This window comes from Anabas testudineus, chromosome 4, assembly GCF_900324465.2.
Source record: "Anabas testudineus chromosome 4, fAnaTes1.2, whole genome shotgun sequence".
In the NCBI taxonomy this organism is placed as follows: Eukaryota; Metazoa; Chordata; class Actinopteri; order Anabantiformes; family Anabantidae; genus Anabas; species Anabas testudineus.
In genome coordinates, this window is record NC_046613.1 from 2,699,264 (window position 1) to 2,718,285 (window position 19,022).

At 38.5% G+C, this 19,022-nt stretch overlaps 1 protein-coding gene across 2 annotated transcripts in view; it reads left to right on the forward strand.

The window, feature by feature from the left end:
* LOC113152665 (inactive N-acetylated-alpha-linked acidic dipeptidase-like protein 2) overlaps positions 1-19,022 on the forward strand; it is a 385,573-nt gene that overhangs the window by 171,418 nt on the left and 195,133 nt on the right. For both annotated transcript variants that reach the window (XM_026346045.1, XM_026346046.1), the window contains one exon: positions 12,380-12,647. In XM_026346045.1, coding sequence (XP_026201830.1) covers positions 12,380-12,647 — 268 coding nt within the window. The remainder of the gene's footprint in view (positions 1-12,379; positions 12,648-19,022) is intronic.

Below are 19,022 nucleotides of genomic sequence, written 5' to 3' on the forward strand. Positions count from 1 at the left end.
TACAGCTGTTGCTTAGCCCCACAATAAGTTTTCAACAAATAGCTGTTGAAGCCTCAATTAGTTATTTCTAGAGTTGCTTTTTTAGATTTTTATTATTTTTTATATATTATGTCATATTTCATAAAATATGAATTTTTGCTACAACTACAGCAGTAACAGCTGTATATATATATGACAATTATACCTATTCATTCAATAAATGGTGATTTACAGAGTAAGTACAAGCACTTTCATTACCCTAGACTATATATAAAGATTAACAACATGACAGCTCTTCAAAGTGTAGCCACTGAAAATGTATCACCCTCTGGTGGCTGGTTGCACCTCAAAGCATAAACCCTGCCTACCTATGTTAGTGAACAGGACATGAGGCAAATTAAACCCTCCATGGGTCTTAATAAAAGTCAGTGAAGCTTCAGAGAAGTGTTATCAATTACTAGGTATATAACATTGGATGTACAATATTTTTTATCTCTAATTTTGTAACCTGGCTTGCATTGAGACCTACAGCCGGTTGCATCTCTTCAGTAAAGTAGTATTACAGTGTCAGAATTCTCCTCCACTCAGATGGTTGAAGACCCTGAGCTAACAAACACTAAGTTGGCAGTTTATTAGGTACACATAGCTATAACCCTCCATTACTCAGTTGTTTGATTTTTTTTTATGATATAGTCTCTAATAACTGTAATGTCTCGAATTAACTGTAGTGCTGTATTACTCATTTTCTTTTATGTTGTCCAGATTTATTAAACAAGGGTAGGTTAACATTTGGTAATATATTTTGTGTATTGTCACTGTACAACTCTGTAAACATTAAAGCATTAAATGGCCTCGCGCCGCAGTATCTGAGTGAACTGCTAGTGCCTTATGATCCGCTACGCCTACTTCGATCAAAGGATGCTGGCTGCCTGTCAGTACCTCGTATCATGAAAACTACAGCTGGGGGCAGAACTTTTTCTTACAAAGCCCCATAGTTATGGAATAGCCTTCCAAATAGGGTTCGGGACTCAGACACAGTCTCAGTGTTTAAGTCTGGACTGAAAACCTATTTATTTGGTCAAGCATTTTGTAAATAGTTTTGGGAAGGACTCATGGACGTAGAGCATTATAGTGAACTGGTATGTTTAGATGCTGTCTTCCCCACTCTCACTGATCACTCAGGTTTGTTGATGGTGAAGTGTTCGGTTGCTCTACATCCCAATGAGCCCTCATGTCTGTTCTTCCTTCTGGCTCACCCTTTAAACCTTAAACACTGTACATTGCCTTCAGATGGCATCTGTTGTAATTTGGCGCTATTCAAATAAAACTGAATTGAATTGAACTCAAAAACATCTCCAAGAAATGGAGAGTAGTAAAAACTAAAATATAGGGAAAAATATGGGACGCAAGTTGAGAACTGGGGAACTTGCCCTTTAAATATGCGAGAGCACAACCCCATCAGTATACCAGCAAGATTATGAGACAAATAAAGTTAATAATGACCATGTTGAAATAAATGATACTTCCTACATATGTGGGATCATCCAATATAACAGAGATTTACCAGAATGTCATTTTGCAATTAAAATATATCAGTAAGGAATACTTTTAATTAAAAGGTATGACTTTGAATTTGTGCAAGTGTCCTTGAATGTGACACTAAAGCCCCTCAGGTGGTGTCAGCATTTATGGGGCAAACTGCCATATGCTATTGTTTTACCCAGGACAGATACAATCTACTGTATATGTGTATATAAGTATTAAACGTGGAACCCGAAGGTGGGATTAACACACATGTCCCGTTTAATAAGGACTTTACTTATTGGTCAGCTAAGCTTGTAGACAATGCATTTATACTAATGTTTTTTAAAAAATCTTGCTCCATCAGCTGGTTTTATTGTTAAACTTTGAACAAGCAAAATATTGACTTTATAGCCAGACATAGTTTGTATATTCTGGGTGTTTTTTTTTTCTGTTTGTGTGTACACCACAGTTTCTGTTTTTGTGTTGTGCCCTGCTGCTTGTGTTGTGCTGGACAGTGCATCATTTCAGACAGCCTTCTGATTGGTCGATTACATAAAGTATAGGTCATAGCACCACTCACACTGACTAGAGGATTGGATATCTAACAAACACCCAACAAAAATATTAACTGTTTCTTTGAAGATTCATTTTCTTGATGGCATACTATACATCATAACACGTCTTGTCCTTTAAACTCTTTAAATGCAAATTAAGAAAACTAAGTGTTTATTGCTTGAATTTGGATGACACGACCAGTTCTGCTCATAATCCACAGGCACTAATCCACTTCATGATGGTCATATTTTTAAAGGAGCAGTCCGGCAATCCCTGCCAGTCCAAGAAGCTGGAACATATAACAAAATATATCACATTTATTTGTCTGACTGGTCTCTAGCTAGAGAGCTACAGACCTCTCAGACAGACCAGTCTGTAGCTGTATGAACCATACAGGTGTCAGGAACCAATGAAATGCTGATCAGTTCCAACTTTACTGGTAGGTACAGTGAAAGAAAACTAGATTGTAGGGAACCACAAAGTAATAACAGGGCATTTTGAAGGAGAAAATAAATTATTTTTTTCTCTACAGTGCTCTACAGTACTGGTTAATAAAACCAAGTTTGAAAAAAAATGTCATCCTTGAATTTGAGTCAGACAATCTATCATGAAAGAGGAAATAAAAGGTAGAGCAGAACAGTTACATTTTATACATGACCATTTTCTGACTCCTGGCAGTTGTGTTGCAAAATAATGTATTCAAAACCTCAATTCAGTATTCTCTGAGTAGTACTTTAGTGCGTGTTTGTCATAAAGGTTGTGATGAAAGGCTTTGTTTTGCAGAGGAAGGGTATTGGAAACCATTGTCAGTAAGCCTTGTTAAGGGTAATTTTATGATGCCGTATTAGGGTAACCTTTGAACTTGATACCAAACTGCACAGATTGCTTTTATCTCAGTTGCAATCTAATCAGAGGGCCAGCGAGATCACCTCCAGACATCTAACACAAAAATATACTTTTTTCTGGCTACAAAGAGCATGCTGATGTCAAAGTGGAGGGAAAGGGAATGGGAGATGACATGGTTTGACTTTAAGCAATATTACACTTGCAAATGTTTGGAGTATTGACTAATTCGGCTGCCTCAGAGCAACGGGTATGATTAGATGCTGAATCCTTGCTGAATCTCACAGATTTGTCTTGTACGGACCTTTTAACCATTCGGCATTTTGGCACACTGGAATGGCTAACAGGAAAATCTACACAGGGTACAGATGTTAAATAGTTAGTAATGCCTGTGTTTGATCCTATTGAAATGATCTGTTTTCATAAAGGGTCTCTTGCCAAATAAAACTGTCCAACAAATTAGGCAAAATTATTTGATTACATGTTCCTGTTTGAAATAGGAGCTGTTTTTGGGTCATCATGATTTCAGTGGAAGTCATGAAAGTCAAAGGATGGGGTTCAATTCATTAATTAGGCGAGGTCCCAACACACAATTAGACTTGTGCAAATCAGGATGATAAAGGTTGTGAATGACTAACACTTGCCACGGCGTTTCTTTCTTATCAAAATGTCCCTCTTTCTCATCTCCTGACTGTCCTTATTACCAGAACACAGTGAGCAAAATGTAATATTTCGTTCAGGGGTCCTGAAGGTTAATTGTACAGTGTAGCTGCTATGTATGTCTGTGTGCATGCACATTTCTATTCTGCAGCATGGGTGAGTGCAACAACGCCAGACCTGTTTTACATTCAGTGAGCAGAAGTTCCTTAACTGCTGTGCTGCTTTATTCAAAGTCAGTCTGTCTCCGAACTGTCTTCATTTATCATTGCCGTGTTAGACCTATAGTTGCCACACTTTCCTTGACAACACTATATATAGTATACATACACATACAAAATACTTAAAAACACCAACCTGTTCTCATTTCCAAGGTATAAAATGGTGACAATCTGTCGATCTCTTACCAAGTCTTATGTCGACACTAATGGTAACTTTGGGCAACACGATTTGATATCCCAGGAGTGGCACTGTTTGCCATGGGAATGACAATGGGTAAATCTCTGTTAAAATAGCACCAAAAAAGCGCTTGTGGTGGCAGATCTGTTGTCATGCCAACAACTACAAATGCTCAGTTACAGTTGTTAAAAAGTTTTTGTTGATTTTAAGCACAAAGACAGCTGGACTGAGGTTAGACATCACAGCTAGGTTAAGTGACAAGTTCACACAATGGCATGATTAACATGGTGTAGTGGACAGATGAAGGTTCAGTGTGTATATTGACAAGGACACATTGTGATAAATAGTGCACACATATTGTTGAAGATTCTCAGTCATGGCAACTGGACTTCTTTCTTGTTAGGTCAAAACTTTTCACTACTCATCCAAGTAGCTTCTTGAGTCTGAAGATAGCTGGTTAGAGACCACAAATTCATCCTCTGGGTTTGTTTCTCTTCGCACATGACCTGAAAGTGTCCATTAAGTGAAACAATGGAAGGGGAGTGTGGGAAAAAAACAGTAGTCACACCTCTGCCAACCCCTCCTTCCTCTTAAAGTGGGACCTGGTGGATGTGTGAATTTGGGTCTGATTTTTCTGGGGATAGATGAAAGGATAAATAGAAGACAGGTTATGTCTAAGATCTTTTTATTTGCGCATGAAAAACTTCCCTCTCTCCTCTCTTAAACCACTTGTCTTCTCTGTTCAATATGTGAACATTATTGCCCTTAAATGATTTTGTCCTTTAAATTACGGTACACACGCGATACAGCTGATTCGGGTCCTGACATGTTGTTCCTTCTTTGCTGTGTCATCCACTTCTTCAATGTACAGCTCAGAGCATTCTTCAATGCATTGGACCACATACACTATATCTTGTGTCATCTTGTGTTTTGGAGTCTTGTCTTCTCGGTGTCTCTCTGAGTTTGTTAGTGGGTTTGAAGGTAGGTAGGTATGTGGTACCTTAGGATGATATAACCTGTCATCTATTTATCATGTTGCTCTTATATCCATCCCTAAAACAATCCAGTCCAATTCATACATTCACCAAGTTAGCCACACCTAACACCAACAATAATCATTTCCACTTTACAAAAGGGAAGTCCAGTTGCTATGGCTCAACTTGTGTATGTGTGTATTACAGTTCAGTATAGTGAGAAATTCATTCAGTCACCTTTATTTTGTCAAAGGTATGTGATTGTCACACCATCACTCCGAGAGACATTTTTAAAAGCCCTTCTTGATGATGCAATAAAGGATGCTTCAGCATCTAAGAATTGATAGCTGTTCAAACAGAATGCACTGACAAGATGAGGTAAAAAGATTTTGGTTTAGATGAAACAGACTCAGCTCACACCTGGACGTGACTGTGACTGAGACAAAATAAAGAAAGCTGACTCACTGCTATGGATTATCTGACTATTGGTGTATTATTTATCAGTGGTTTTATGAAAGGTAGTAAATTATTCTATAATCTAAAGGTTCTTTAAAACATGGTAACTGGACTGAGCTAAAAATCTTTTTAAAAATATTCATATAACAAATATTTGTCATAGGAGTTTGTAGTATGTAAATGTATGGAATTGTCTTCAGTGATGTAGTATTATGTACTGAGCAACTCAGGGGAAGGATTACCTAGACAGAAGAAAAAAAAAATATTACTTGAAGCTTATTTTTAATTTTTAATTAAAGCCTCATCACATAAAAATGCTGCTATTTACATCAACCTAATTTTGTGTGTCATTTAAATCGAGATTATAGCATTGTCATTGATTTATAATGAAATGTATGTTGTGGTGACCTAAAGAAATTGTCCCAGTATTAGAATTTATCCTCCATTAACAGAAAACAAATTGAGACTGTATTCATTTATAAAAAAAAAAAATACTCTGCTGAATGTATGCACCTTCCTATTTATTTTCCTTCCAAATCTTGTACATAAACAATAAATATTTAAGCAAAATGTTTTTTTTTTCCCCAAAACAAGAAGAGAAAGCTTAATTAGAGACTTGACTTGGATTTTAGTTGAAAGACTAAAGACTTTAGTTGGAAATATTTGAGTGTTTTTAAATCATTACCTATAATACAGTACCTATCATATGCTGGTGTCATTGTTAATGGCATGCACACACATCCAGTGGCTGCACGATGAAGTAAATATACCCTTAATATTATATGGGCAGTGCTGTGAGAAGAGACAAACAAGCAGGGTGTTTGCAGGTCCTTACATTAGGATAATTATTGTTTTTATGATTCATTTATTTTTGAATCAGCTTGTGTGTTTATCAGCATGCGTAAAACACTACAGTATATGTGATGTTATGTAACAGCACAGATTGGTGTAGGTGGTGCATGAAGATACTAATTATTTAAGTGGTAATTTAAAGGTACGGTATTCTATTCTTTTCTTTCTTCTTTTGAGGTTCACATGAAAGCCATTGCTAATAACAGCTATCTTTCTTGTAATTCAAAGAAAACATAAGCAGAATCTATCTGGAACATGCTACATCCACCTCATTAGTAACATATACATTTATTTCCATAAGAATGCTGCAGATTAACCGGTTTTAATTGACATAAAGCTTGAGGAACACTGTTTCATCGAATCGACTCCTGTGCTGCTCTCAGTGATTGAGCTCTCAGCTGATGCACCTTTCTAATTCCTCCGCTCTGTACTATATAGCTCTGCATAGAAGTGCCAGTGGTGTGTTGAATCTTCTTTATTGGCGTCATCACTTAGATTCCGCCCTAACACCAGCCCTGGCACCTGAATAAAGATTTCCTATCATGGAGCCTGAGCACAGGCGCCACGCTCTTAAAATGTGACAAATGCAAATGGGACGAGAGAAATCAAATGTGACTAACGTGTATGGAAACAGAGAAAATCAATTGTGTCCCGAACAAATGGATGAGCTATTAAAATGATTGTGTGCTACAGGAATATATTATCCTTAGCTGCTGCCAGCAGAGGCAACAGCAACTCATATTCCAAGTCTGCTTGGCCCATGGAAGCACACATAGCTCCCACTAAGGCAATTAGATCCAATTATATTATATGCTAATGGCTCTTACACATTATCACTATAACAAGCATAAAACATGCAATAAGAACAAGGCTGCACAAAGCAAAATTAGTGGATTTTTAAAGTGGACCAGAAATTCTGACTTTGCCAAAGTTAATTTGTCTGTTTCCCTTTCAAAGGAGATGCTAAAGAACTTGACTTTGAAGCAACATCACCATTTTCCAGCTTTAATAATACAAAAGCTTTTGACTTGCGCAGAAGCTGAAGCTTGGGACCAGACTTTGAACTGATCGCTATGCACCCCGTTCGCCAGTGATGTTGAGAAGAAAGAATTAATTAAAGCTCAGATGCCAAAGAGACAAGATATGAAACATTCAAAAAGCCTTTTTATGAAACAATTGCAGCTGGCTGAAGTTTGTATAAACAGTTTTTCATCATTCTCTGTGGGGTGGAGAGGCTTCAGAAGAGACGATTCAATCCACTCATCAGATAAAGACTGTCGCTGGGCTTCAAATGGAGCTTGATTATTAATACTTCAAAACAATCAGAGCATCTCTGCAATCATGGGAAAGGTTACACAGCATGGCAATAACACAGAATTTCTTGTTTTCTGAAGTTTCAAAACAGCTTTGTGCAATTATTTCCCCCAAAGCACATACAGATGATGTACATGATATACAAGCTCAATCCTATTAGCTGGGAGGAAAATGTCAAGACTGTGGAGCTATCTGGCTTAAAGAGGATACATCCCTACATAATACTGATAGGATAGTAACCTTCTAAAGTGACAGGTTTAGTGGTGTCTGAAACGTGAATCCATTAAAGGTTTAATAAACTAAATCACAAAATGGCACCATGGTCCACCATGCTGAGTGATCAGTGTCCTTCAGAGAAAGCCAGACGTCATGCATTCTCCCCGTTTGGTCTGATAAATTCAGGCGTCAGGTGTCGACACTGGTGTGAAATCTCTGCCATGCCAGACGTAATGAAATGACAAAAACCAAAAGAAGGTAAACTCTCACCTGAATGGCACCGAGCGAGATCATGATGCTTCTGTTGTCAGGGAACATACAGTGCTTCCACATGATAAAGGACATAATGTTGCATTTATTTAAATAAAGAATGTTCGCTGTTCCCATCCTCCAAACAGTGATTGTCCAATTATAGCTTAGCAACTGTCAGCGGAGCAGCCAACATTTCAATTTTGTCACGTGTTGAAGTGATGTTCATGTTCATGGAGCTCTACTCACACTGATAGCGTTAAAGGCTTAAGAGGGTTTTTTTTTTTTTATTTCTTCCAAATCTAGAATAACAGAAGTCAAACTGTAAGGAAACAGTGTGTTTGTCTGCTCTAAACTGCAAAACATGAGCATTACTGGCAGTGGAAACCTAGGATTTTAAGGCCAAGAGATAGTATAGAAGAAGGAAATTAAAAAAAGTTTGGATTTTTATAGTATCTCGAAAATAATACCAAGGCCTTTCAACCCGGGGTCTTGAGGGCCACTGCCTTGCTTATTTTCCAGCTCTCCCTGCCATTCCCACTGCTGATTACCTGGATTGGATGTGTTTTGTCAGTCAGAAGCTAGAAGATACTATTTTACTTTAATTCCTCCATGAGATGGAAGCTCCCAGCTTGACTTTGGTCAGGATAATCCACATTAAGTGCAACAAGTATAGTTGGAAAACTAAGCAGGACATCGGCATTCTAGGTCTAAGCTTGTTTGATCTGATGTGTCTGTAAGGCCCTCCTTCCCTCCAACCCACTCTGTTCACTTTGGCCAGACTGTGCCCAGTTGGAACACTGCACTGACCTTTCAGCAATAACCAAACTGTGAACCGAACTGTTGTGAACAGAGAAAAACATAGCTTGAAGTCTTTTTCTGGCCTGTAACTGGATCCACTGTCGTTCTATTGTTTCGTTAAAGTTTTCCTTCACAGCTGAAAATACTTACTGTGCGACATGTCAACCTCTGCATGGGCACTCGAGCTGGTGTTGACCACTCCACTGGCCAACTGCATGGCAGCAGCGCTAGACCTAGCTGCTCATGGCAGGGAACAGGGAGACTGGTTCCTCTGACTATGTGTAGCATAGGCACCTAACTTCACTATATAACTAAATTATTTAACTAAAAGTTGTGAACACACTCCCCCTGTTTCTGTCATCAAAAAAGACAGAAACACAAAAATGGGCACATAAACACATAGCTTACATCAACAAACACATGCAAATACAGAGGCACACTCAAAATCACTTGAGACACGAAGCATCATCAGAATTGGGCATGTGTCCTGAACTGTGGGGAGTCCTTCCAACAGCTTGGCTTATAGATCAAGGGCCTGCAAGCACACACACACACACACACACTTTTGAACATGTACGTAAAAACACAGCAGCACACACATGCTGCCTCCCGCTGCTGCTCCTGGCGAGCTATGAGAAGTGGCCTGCTGACTAGAAAATGGCAGAATTGTGTGTTTGGGCCATCTGCTGCTGAGACTGATATAGATATCACACATGCATGCGCTCACACACAAGACACACAGGAACACATACTATAGGCACACAAATTATGCCCACCCACACACAGGGACATGTATAAAAGATTATGATAATCATTGTCCATTAATACCCCATCTATATATAGCCAGCAGTTTTTCAGTAAAGACACTTAAAAGGAATAGTTTGGGAAATATGTTTGCTTTGGTTCCAAGTGTTTAGATTACAGTTATGAACAATAGGGGGAAAAAAGTAGGGTTGGCTATGTGAGGTTGGGTTTACTCAAAAGATGGATGCTGGCTGTATTATGCTTTCATGTGTCTTTGTTTTCATGCACTTTGTATGATGCATAGAAAGTGTATGAGTGTAGTTCATGCAGCATTTGTATAGAATAGGAGTCAAGATGTGTTTAGCCTACTTTCGCATTTCACAGGAGCCAGTGGGAAACAGTTATCTGCCAACTCTACAACTCTGTCCAATATCACACAGCATCCTAACTGTCAAAAATGTGTTTAGTTTGCAAATAACTTTAGACATAGATCTTCTTGTGACACTCTGTCAAAGTGTATCAAGTACACTTCCAGAATTCTTCTGAAAAGGTAGGTGCAGTAAAGAAAGACATATAATATAGATGGGAAATAAAACAAAAACTATTCAAAATACTAACACTAAATCCAGCCTTTCAAAACAACAGTCTTTGCATCTAGTTGCTTTTTTCTAAGCAACTAAGCTACAATCGCAAGTACATATTGCAAGAAACATAATGCACTAAACTGATGCTCTGATGGAAGGTAATTTTGAATCCAAATGAAAAAAGCCCCATATTTATTAAAGGATGACATCAGAAGGAGGTGAATGGGGTGCATACAAGGTACATGACTTTCAAATTACAGACTGTGAAGGGTAACTAGTAACTATTTAAAGCAAAAAGCACAATAATTGCCTATGAAATTTTGTGAAGTCGAAGTGTAAAGTAGCATAAAACAGAAATAGTTAAGTAGAAGTGCCTTAACCATGTACTTAGTTACTTTCCACCACTGCTACAGACCTGAGTTTGACTCCAGAGTTTAGCTCAAGGTCCTTCAAATACTGTTCAAAAATTACAAATACTAAACAAACACATGCTGTTTCTTGCTTTTATGACCACCACTAGTTGCAAAAGAAAGATTTAAACGTGCATTTTCTCTCAAATAAACATTCTTCCTTTGGTGATTTCATGTAAAATACTGTATATATGGTAGGTACCATTTAGTTTGAGATGGTGAACATGTTATTCGCCAAAAAGCTGAAATACCGGATAGTCCTTTCTAGAGACATCTTTATTGCTGATCCTCTGAGTCTAGTCCTGTCAGATTCAGAACAATAAAGAGAGTAAACATCAAGAAGCAAACAAACCAGCAGAGGAGACTCACATAGGGCCTGGATCAAATTTTATTGACATCTCTTTCCTGCAATTAGGAAAATGTGAATAACAGAATGACAGCTCCTGTAAGGAACTGAGTGCAAAAATAGGAGAAAATGGGTTCATGCCCAACTTTCACCAAGCTCTAAAACTGAAAATAGAGAAAAAAGCAAAACTTTTCATTACTACGCAGACCAATTAGTGCAAGTTCTGGCCTTATCCTCGTCAGTTTGTAAGGTGCTAAATTGATTTCTCTACATTTCAGTCTTTAAAGCTTTATTAACATTTTCCATTTAAAGACCATGTTTTTCTTTTCTTAAATGTCATTATGTAGTTTTTCTTGTAAAAGCTTTCAGACGTGAATAAAGTTATGGTTATCAACTTCATCATATCCATCAACTATATAGGGACTGAGAATCTTACGTTATATTCCAGTAATTTACTCAGAGCTTGTGACCTTGAAGGGTCTGGAACTTCTTGCTGCTTTGCTGCTTATCTTGGTGCGTTACCACCACCTGTTGATCAGTTCATTGTCTGACACTATAAGCATGAAATGTCCAGTGTGTCACCCGCTGTACTGTATGTGACAAACAAACAGGCATCTACTTATAAAAGTACTCCTCTGTGATGCAATGTACATGTGCTAAGACAAATGTGTCTGACACATAGATGCATTACTGAGTGGAACTACAGGCTTCTGATCAGCTCTTGCACAAAGTGACACATTTGTAAGTTTCAGGGCTCAGTTAAAGACACAAAATGGGAACCCAAAGGGATCCTAAAGTGAGACAACAGTGGATACCAACTGAAGCAAAACAGGCACAAAACAACCAATAACAGACATCAAACGACCAAAAACAAGACTCTCTCAATCTACAGAGTTATATAGGTGTGAGGAGGCATTTCCCTGTGGCTAGAGGCTCATTCTTCTATGATGTGGCCATGCAAGATACATTTAGTTTAAGGCCACTTAACTAAACAAATTATATTAAGTACAATTTCTCAGTGCGATTCCCAGTAAAACTCAAAGCAATGCAATTATTGCTTTTATCATCACTGCTTCTACTGTACAACAAGAAGTCAAAATATATTCAGTTTTCAGAGACTTCACAATAATAATCTGTCAGTTTCTAGAGTTTGAAAAGTTGGTGTATTTTACAGGAAACATTTCTGGCTAAGTTGAATAAAAGGTAATGCTGCATAATTGTTTGCACCAGGAAACATTTAGCAAATGTGAATGACAATTTGATGCAAGTTGGTGGGTTGTTTGGTCCCTATTAGTCAATTCAGCATTTCACCACATAATGTAATTGTAATAGTCTGAAACTTTACATTGGAAAATGTGATCATCTATATAGAAGTGACCCAAAGTACTAAAAGGTTGGCATTTAAAAAAGAAATCTATAAAGTGTAAAAATGTGATGATCATATCATGTTCACTTGTCTTCATCTTTTGCTTCCAGGTCTTTCTCCAGCCTGTCAGATGACAGTGAGGAAGCTAGAGCCAGGTACCTGTACAGGCAGTGGGTTGGACTCGGTTTAACTGATGTCCATCTATCCAATCACACAGTCCTCCTCAGCCTGCCTGGCTCCACACCCAACACCATCACTGACAGGTCGAGTCACCAGTGTTTTCTGCCAAACGGGATCCCATGTGACCAGCGTGGACCCAATGATCTGTCGAAGCAGCAGTTCTCCTATGCAGCCTACTCTGCCGTTGGAAGTCTACAGGTACTGTTCCACCACCTGGTATTGACATTTCTGAAACCAAAGGTTGCTTACCCCTCCTAGCCGCTGCCGCTCCTTTCCTGCTCTTCGTCCTCCTCATCACCATCAAATCTCCAGGCCCCTGGCCAGTGAAGGGTCACTACTAAAGGTCATAGCCAGAGGTTGTGGATTTGAATGCTACAGCTTGGTCAACCACAGTTCAGGGTCCAGAGGTCTCACAGTGCTGTCATTTTCAGCAAGTCAGACAAGGATAAACATGTTTGTACTTCCAGATAGGAAGCTGAACTGCTTAGCAGAATAAACAAGTGCTTAAAAGACCAATTTGTCTACATATTTATAAAATCTTTCATTACTAGCTACAGTACGTTCTAACAGGTTGACAAATCAAGGTTACCCTAGCTTTTTCAACTGCTATTTAAGGCCACATTGAAAGAAAAAAACTGTAAATGCACAAGCTGATTTTACTCTATACTTCATCTAGAGAAATTAAATCTCTTGCTAACTATTGCTTTCTTTCCCTGCAATATAGCAAATAACTGTTACATTGTTGGTGCTTCTTTGGCAACCAGTGATATACCATGTCAAAAGTCCATTCACAAAAAGCTTTGGTATGAACATTTTTAGGGATCATGCAGGTAGGTTTTGGTCAGGTAGGTCAAACTTTGGGCTAAATGGACTACCCGACATGACCCCTTAGTATCCGGGCATTCAAGTTGGGTTCAGGCAAAAATGTAGAAATTGTGTTGTGGTGGGTTTAGGTTTATCAGGTAGGTCATACCTTTGGCTTATGATTGCATTTCAAAATATGAAATCAAATCACTATAACTAGACAAGTAGAGCACACACATATCTGCTTAATTTAATGATTGATGAAATTAACATTTTGACCCACAAATGTTCCTCAGAGTCAAATATGACAGACACAAAAAGACTTGGGTCAAACTTGAACACGCAATAAAGTATGCTTGTCAGGTTTGGGTTTAGGTTCCCACAGAAATATTCAGCCTGAACCAAACTCTAGTTACAACACAATGAGTAATGAGCAGACCATAATTAGAGAAAAAAAAAAAGGTTTGCTACATTTATTTCTGCTATTTGTGTAAAAAAGGTAGAGAAAAAGAAGAGAAGGCTGACAGTGAGGTGAAACTTCAGATGAGCAGTGGCTCTGCACTGAACCCTGAAATACATAAATACCCTCTCCCTGGCAACACGTTATATTAAAGCAAAGTGTTTTAGTTCATTTTGATATGAGGCACTTAGTTTGAAACCTGTTTACTCAATAATGCAGCAAATGGTAGCAAATAGTAAAAAGTTAAATTGTATATTTAATTAAAAAATTAAATTAACTTTGCAAAAAAACATTTGCTTTTCAATGCAGCATGTGATGTAGTATAAATGCACATTCTGGAATGAAATGGTATTGTACTGTATATTTACTGGATTTAAATGGCATTAAATTATAAGAATAGACACCACGATTAGAACGGCACCAGCAAACTCAATGCAAGGGCTGTAAATATCTTCAACATGGTATTTGCGTCATGCCAGATGCACCGTAAATCTTTTCCGCCATCTTTCAGAAGTGTGAAGGTTAATGGAAGTCATTATGCATGTAGTCCGCCCGCACAAGCTAGCACGCACACACACACACATACACATAGAAAGAAATACAGTCACACTATTTTTAGAGGATTTTACTTTTCTGTATCCCGGGAACAGAGAAAAAGGAGTTGAAGGAGACACTTGTTATTCCCTTGAGCCCCTGCCCAGCCTGAGGGCAGATGAAAAGTTGGACTGAGTCTCTGAATACCAACTTTTCCTCCTCTTTCCTCTTGCTCCCTCTCTCCTCTTTCTCTGTTCTCCACTTTGCTCAATCCATCCAGCTGTCCACTCGTCGCAGTCTACCCAAAAGAGGGTCATAGTCATCCATCACCAGATGATTTCCTAGCTCTGTTCCTGCACACTGCCTTAAATTAAGCGGCAGTTTGCCGGATCTAAACATGGCTTTCAGACAATTAAATATGGTGTTTATGATGGATGGATGGCAGCCCAGAGCAACTGTACTGGTCTAATAAGTCCTGCTCCTGGAGGCACTGTTCTGCTGGTGCTGCAGGAACTATTCTCTGATACATGCACACACACACACACAAACACCAGGAAACCAAAAAGATCAAGATTGCACTGACTCTAGTACTATATCATTGGATGACATCAGTGCATATCTGCATATCTGTTCTCACTTGTTATGGAAATAACCCCTAGTTATTATTTAATTTGTCACCTGTTGAATGTGCATTGCTTAAATATACTATGTGACAACAGAAGAGGGTTCATCGTAATGGCGTTTGCGCAGAGCTCATCAAATGTCACGCAGAGAATTACACATTTTTGTACACTGATTAATAAATCATGCTGCAAAATTCATAATTTGATAAATGTTTTTTTTGTCCTCTTAAATCATTTAAGCGGCTGCTCAAATTGCAAAATTTTGCCATGTGATTTAATCCTTGCTTTTAAATTAAAAATTCATAAACACAAAATAATGAAAATAAGGAAACAACAAACTGCAACACAAAGGGATAAAAAATCCTGGTCAACAGGTAAGATCCAGAGTAGACACTCTAGTCTGTTGTGCATAGGTTTCTATCTGAATGCACATGGGTCTGGGTAATCTCCTGGCTTCTCTACTTTGCCACTACTTAAACCGTCATGACCTAAAAATTTCACACATACAGATGATTCCTGGTTCCTTTCTAGAAAATGTCAGAGAAGACTGGGAATTGTAAAAGAATTTCAGTGCCCTTAGAATAAGACAGAGCCATCTTGGTCCTTGATAGCAGTGTTTACATAATTACAAAATCTTTTTTTTTTTTAGAAAGTTTGGTTGAAATCTTTTTAGTAAGAAAGTCTTAGTGAGCACAGATGTCAAATACTTGTTTTGGGGTGAATGCTTATAGTGGCTCAGGATAAACTGATAGTCACTGTTAAACACTGATGCCAGCTGCTTTCATGTTTGCTTTTCACAATCATTTCAACTCACATCGACTGGGGCCCAGCTTGTGCCTCAGTGATAACCCCTTAAAAATAGAATCCATTCACATTGACATTTTCTAAATCCAGACACTCATTTGAGAACACTCACACAAATTCTGAAGATATTATTATTCAAAGATAATTCACTCTGGTGCACAAATACAACATTTTCAATCAGTTTCTCAACCTGTGCAACTTCTGAAATTGTATAGGTCGCTTTTAATTGATGGCAGCACTGCCAGTGAATGACTTGGTAAAAGTTGTATTAGTGTAACTTTAGGGTAGTTATGGAAGAAAACAATGACGGTGACGATGACCATATTATGCATGTAACTAAAAAAAGATATTTATTCTACAAAGTTCAGGTAAATCCTTGCTTTTTCATGTGAGAAGTCAAAGTCATCATAGCTTAAAATGCAAATAGGATCTTAACTTGATTCTGAGTCAGCTGTGTTATTGCAAACCACTGGTATCTTAGCAACATATCTTTCAGCAGCTGAGAATCATATGCCACAACTGCTTGACAGAGAGGATATGGTTGGATTGGATCCTGTGACCTTTTGGCTCATAGGACAGCTTTTTAAGCCGTCAGCCACACTGCCAATGGTGGAAAACGCACCATTTACTTGCCTCCATATTACTGTAATTGCTCATGCTGACGTGGGTCTGTACCTGCCATGTTTTGTTGTAAAGAAAATCAGAGCCTATAATTTTGCTTTGTTTGCTTTTATGGTTCAGTTTCAGAGTAAATTGGATTTTCTCTATTTGTATCATTTTGCTGAACAGAAGGCACACAGGAAATGGGGCACATGGTTATTTTTATGATATAAAAAAGAAATGAGGAGTAATGAAGAATAGAAGTAGATGTGGAAAATGACACCAGCAATAGACCCAGCTGTCATAGGAAGCATAGGACTTGTAAAGAAGACAAAGAGAAAATACACAAGCAGCATCCCAGGTGACATCAAGACCCATGAAGTACAGAAAAATCCTCCTGGCACAGTACACATTCACCAGGGGGTGTTATCCATCAAGTGAAGCGAGAAACCAGTCTCCCTGAAGAGCCTCAGGACCATTTGGTCACAGCTGTAAGGACATGTTAAAACTAGTAAGAGGCACATGAATAAGTTGGTAGAGTAAATATAGTATGAACTCACATACTGTAGTAACAGGAAATGTTGTGTATTGCAATACATTTTCCTGGTAAATAAAAGGATTGTGTTCTAGACATTTGCCTGTATAAGGTTAAAACTAGTTATTTAGCCTAGTACTCTAGGTGCTGTAAACCTAATGCTGATGTTGCATGTTCATCATCAATTTGCTGACCTAAATAAATCTAAAATACATTGATATTGCCTGATTTACCAAATTCTACACTTTGGGAAGATTGCAAATTGATCTAAGAGCTGCTTGACTTTAATTATCATGACTCCTATAATGTCTGCATTAAAAAGAAAAATGGCTTTTGTTGCTAAATAATTTCCTATTATACGACAAGTGGGATACGGAAATATGAGAAAATCCAAGCAATAGGCATGTAAATATTAAAGCTAAATTTCTAAATTATTAGGAAAAAATACAGGCTGAGAAACTCAAACAACCTATACTCTGTACACAACTCCAACTGAAAACTGCTGCATTTTTTTATGCCAAATCAGTTTTTATCACAAATCACAAAGTTACCTCGAGGTGTTTTTGCAGTGTATACAGCATAAGACAGCCTCTCTCCTTATATACGTAAAGTTTCATAATGAACTGAGCTGCGTTATACTGTATACTGTCCATTTGTTGTTATACCAGATGTTTTTGTTGTTCTTTGAGCCAAAATATTGTCTCAAGACTCTAACTAATACTCACTTACAGGTTTTCTTGACATGAATTATTGATGCAGAGGAAAAAATGAATTCAGTTCAATTCACTTCAAATTCGGCTGGATGCAAATGATAAAGTTGGAGGTAAGCTGGGGTAAAGGCGCAAGGCTTCATTACGTGACTCAACATCACAGCATCGAAAAGCTCGCTGATGCTTTATAAATGCTCACTTTTAAGCCTTCCAAGCATAGGCTGTAGGGAAAAGCCTCTGACTAATTCAGCACAGCTATAGTACATTCCTTGTCCTCACCTCCTCCCGTGTCCTCTGTCACCTCTCTTTTTTTCACCGTTATTGCCTCTTTTCCTCAATGTTGTGGATAAATTTCATTTAATTTGTCTAGTACAACTGTAAAGACCTATACTGTATAGTAACTGCCCAAAGTAACTGACAAACTATGAATACATGCACCCAGTGGGCTCTGTTATTAGTTATATTTGTCAAGGTTCATCATCAGATCACTCTATCCTCAAGCTATAGTGATATGGGCCACTGCCTACTGAATTCTGAACAAGGGACGTCATAAAGCATATATACATATGGCGTTACCCCTGTGCTAGGACAAGTACAAATTGACTGCACATGCTCTGTTCCATAATAAGTGCTGCTAGTGGTACAACTTGGAGGTGAAGCATGTAAAGGTTAAGCTCTCCCAGCTGGGCCTGTATCATCCATCTGGAACCATTGGGGATAATAGAAAAAGGTGATGAATTAAAGAATGCACTATATTAAAAGGGTAGAAGATTATGGAGGTGTGGTGGATAAACCAAGGATATCACTAAACCTTAAACATTCTAATCTGAAAGAGCATCCAGGATGGTTGAAGCAGAAGTTTGATGCTTTCACCTTGGCACCCTGCCACCTAGGTGTGCTGGCATGTCAAACCTTACAATGAGAGGTAAGAAAAGAAGAGGTTAGGGAAAGCCTGACATTATCTAGCTATATTCACTTTACTAAAGGTAGGAGAATGATACTTCCAACCACAGGTAAGGTGCCTCTGGGCAATAGCTGACATCTCTACTGATCGAACCTCAGATTTAGAGTGGATTTAAGAGGTTAGGAACTTTACTCTTTTTGGAAAGATGTAGTGTTTGAAGGGCTGCCCTTTATTGAGAATTAGTTTGGGCCTCCCGCTGTCAGAGGCAGAAGGACAAATGGGGTCACCCACACCGCTTTTCCCAGACTTACAACCAGTGACTAGAAGAGAGGAAGATCCGGAGTGTGGATCTGTTTCTTGATTGACTGCTGCTCTTGGAGCAGAGGGCACACTTTCTCTTGCTTTTCCTGTGCCAAGGCCTGAGGATGAGGACAGAGGCCAAGTGCTCTGGCTAGAGGCCATGTTTACAGCACTTTGTTGGGTTCTGAGTGCTAAATATCTTAAGGAAAATGATTGGGGTGGACAACTCGAGAAGATGGATGCAAGGAGTGGTAGAGCTGCTGGGAAAGGCCATGTTGAGACCCTAGTACCAGGCCTGT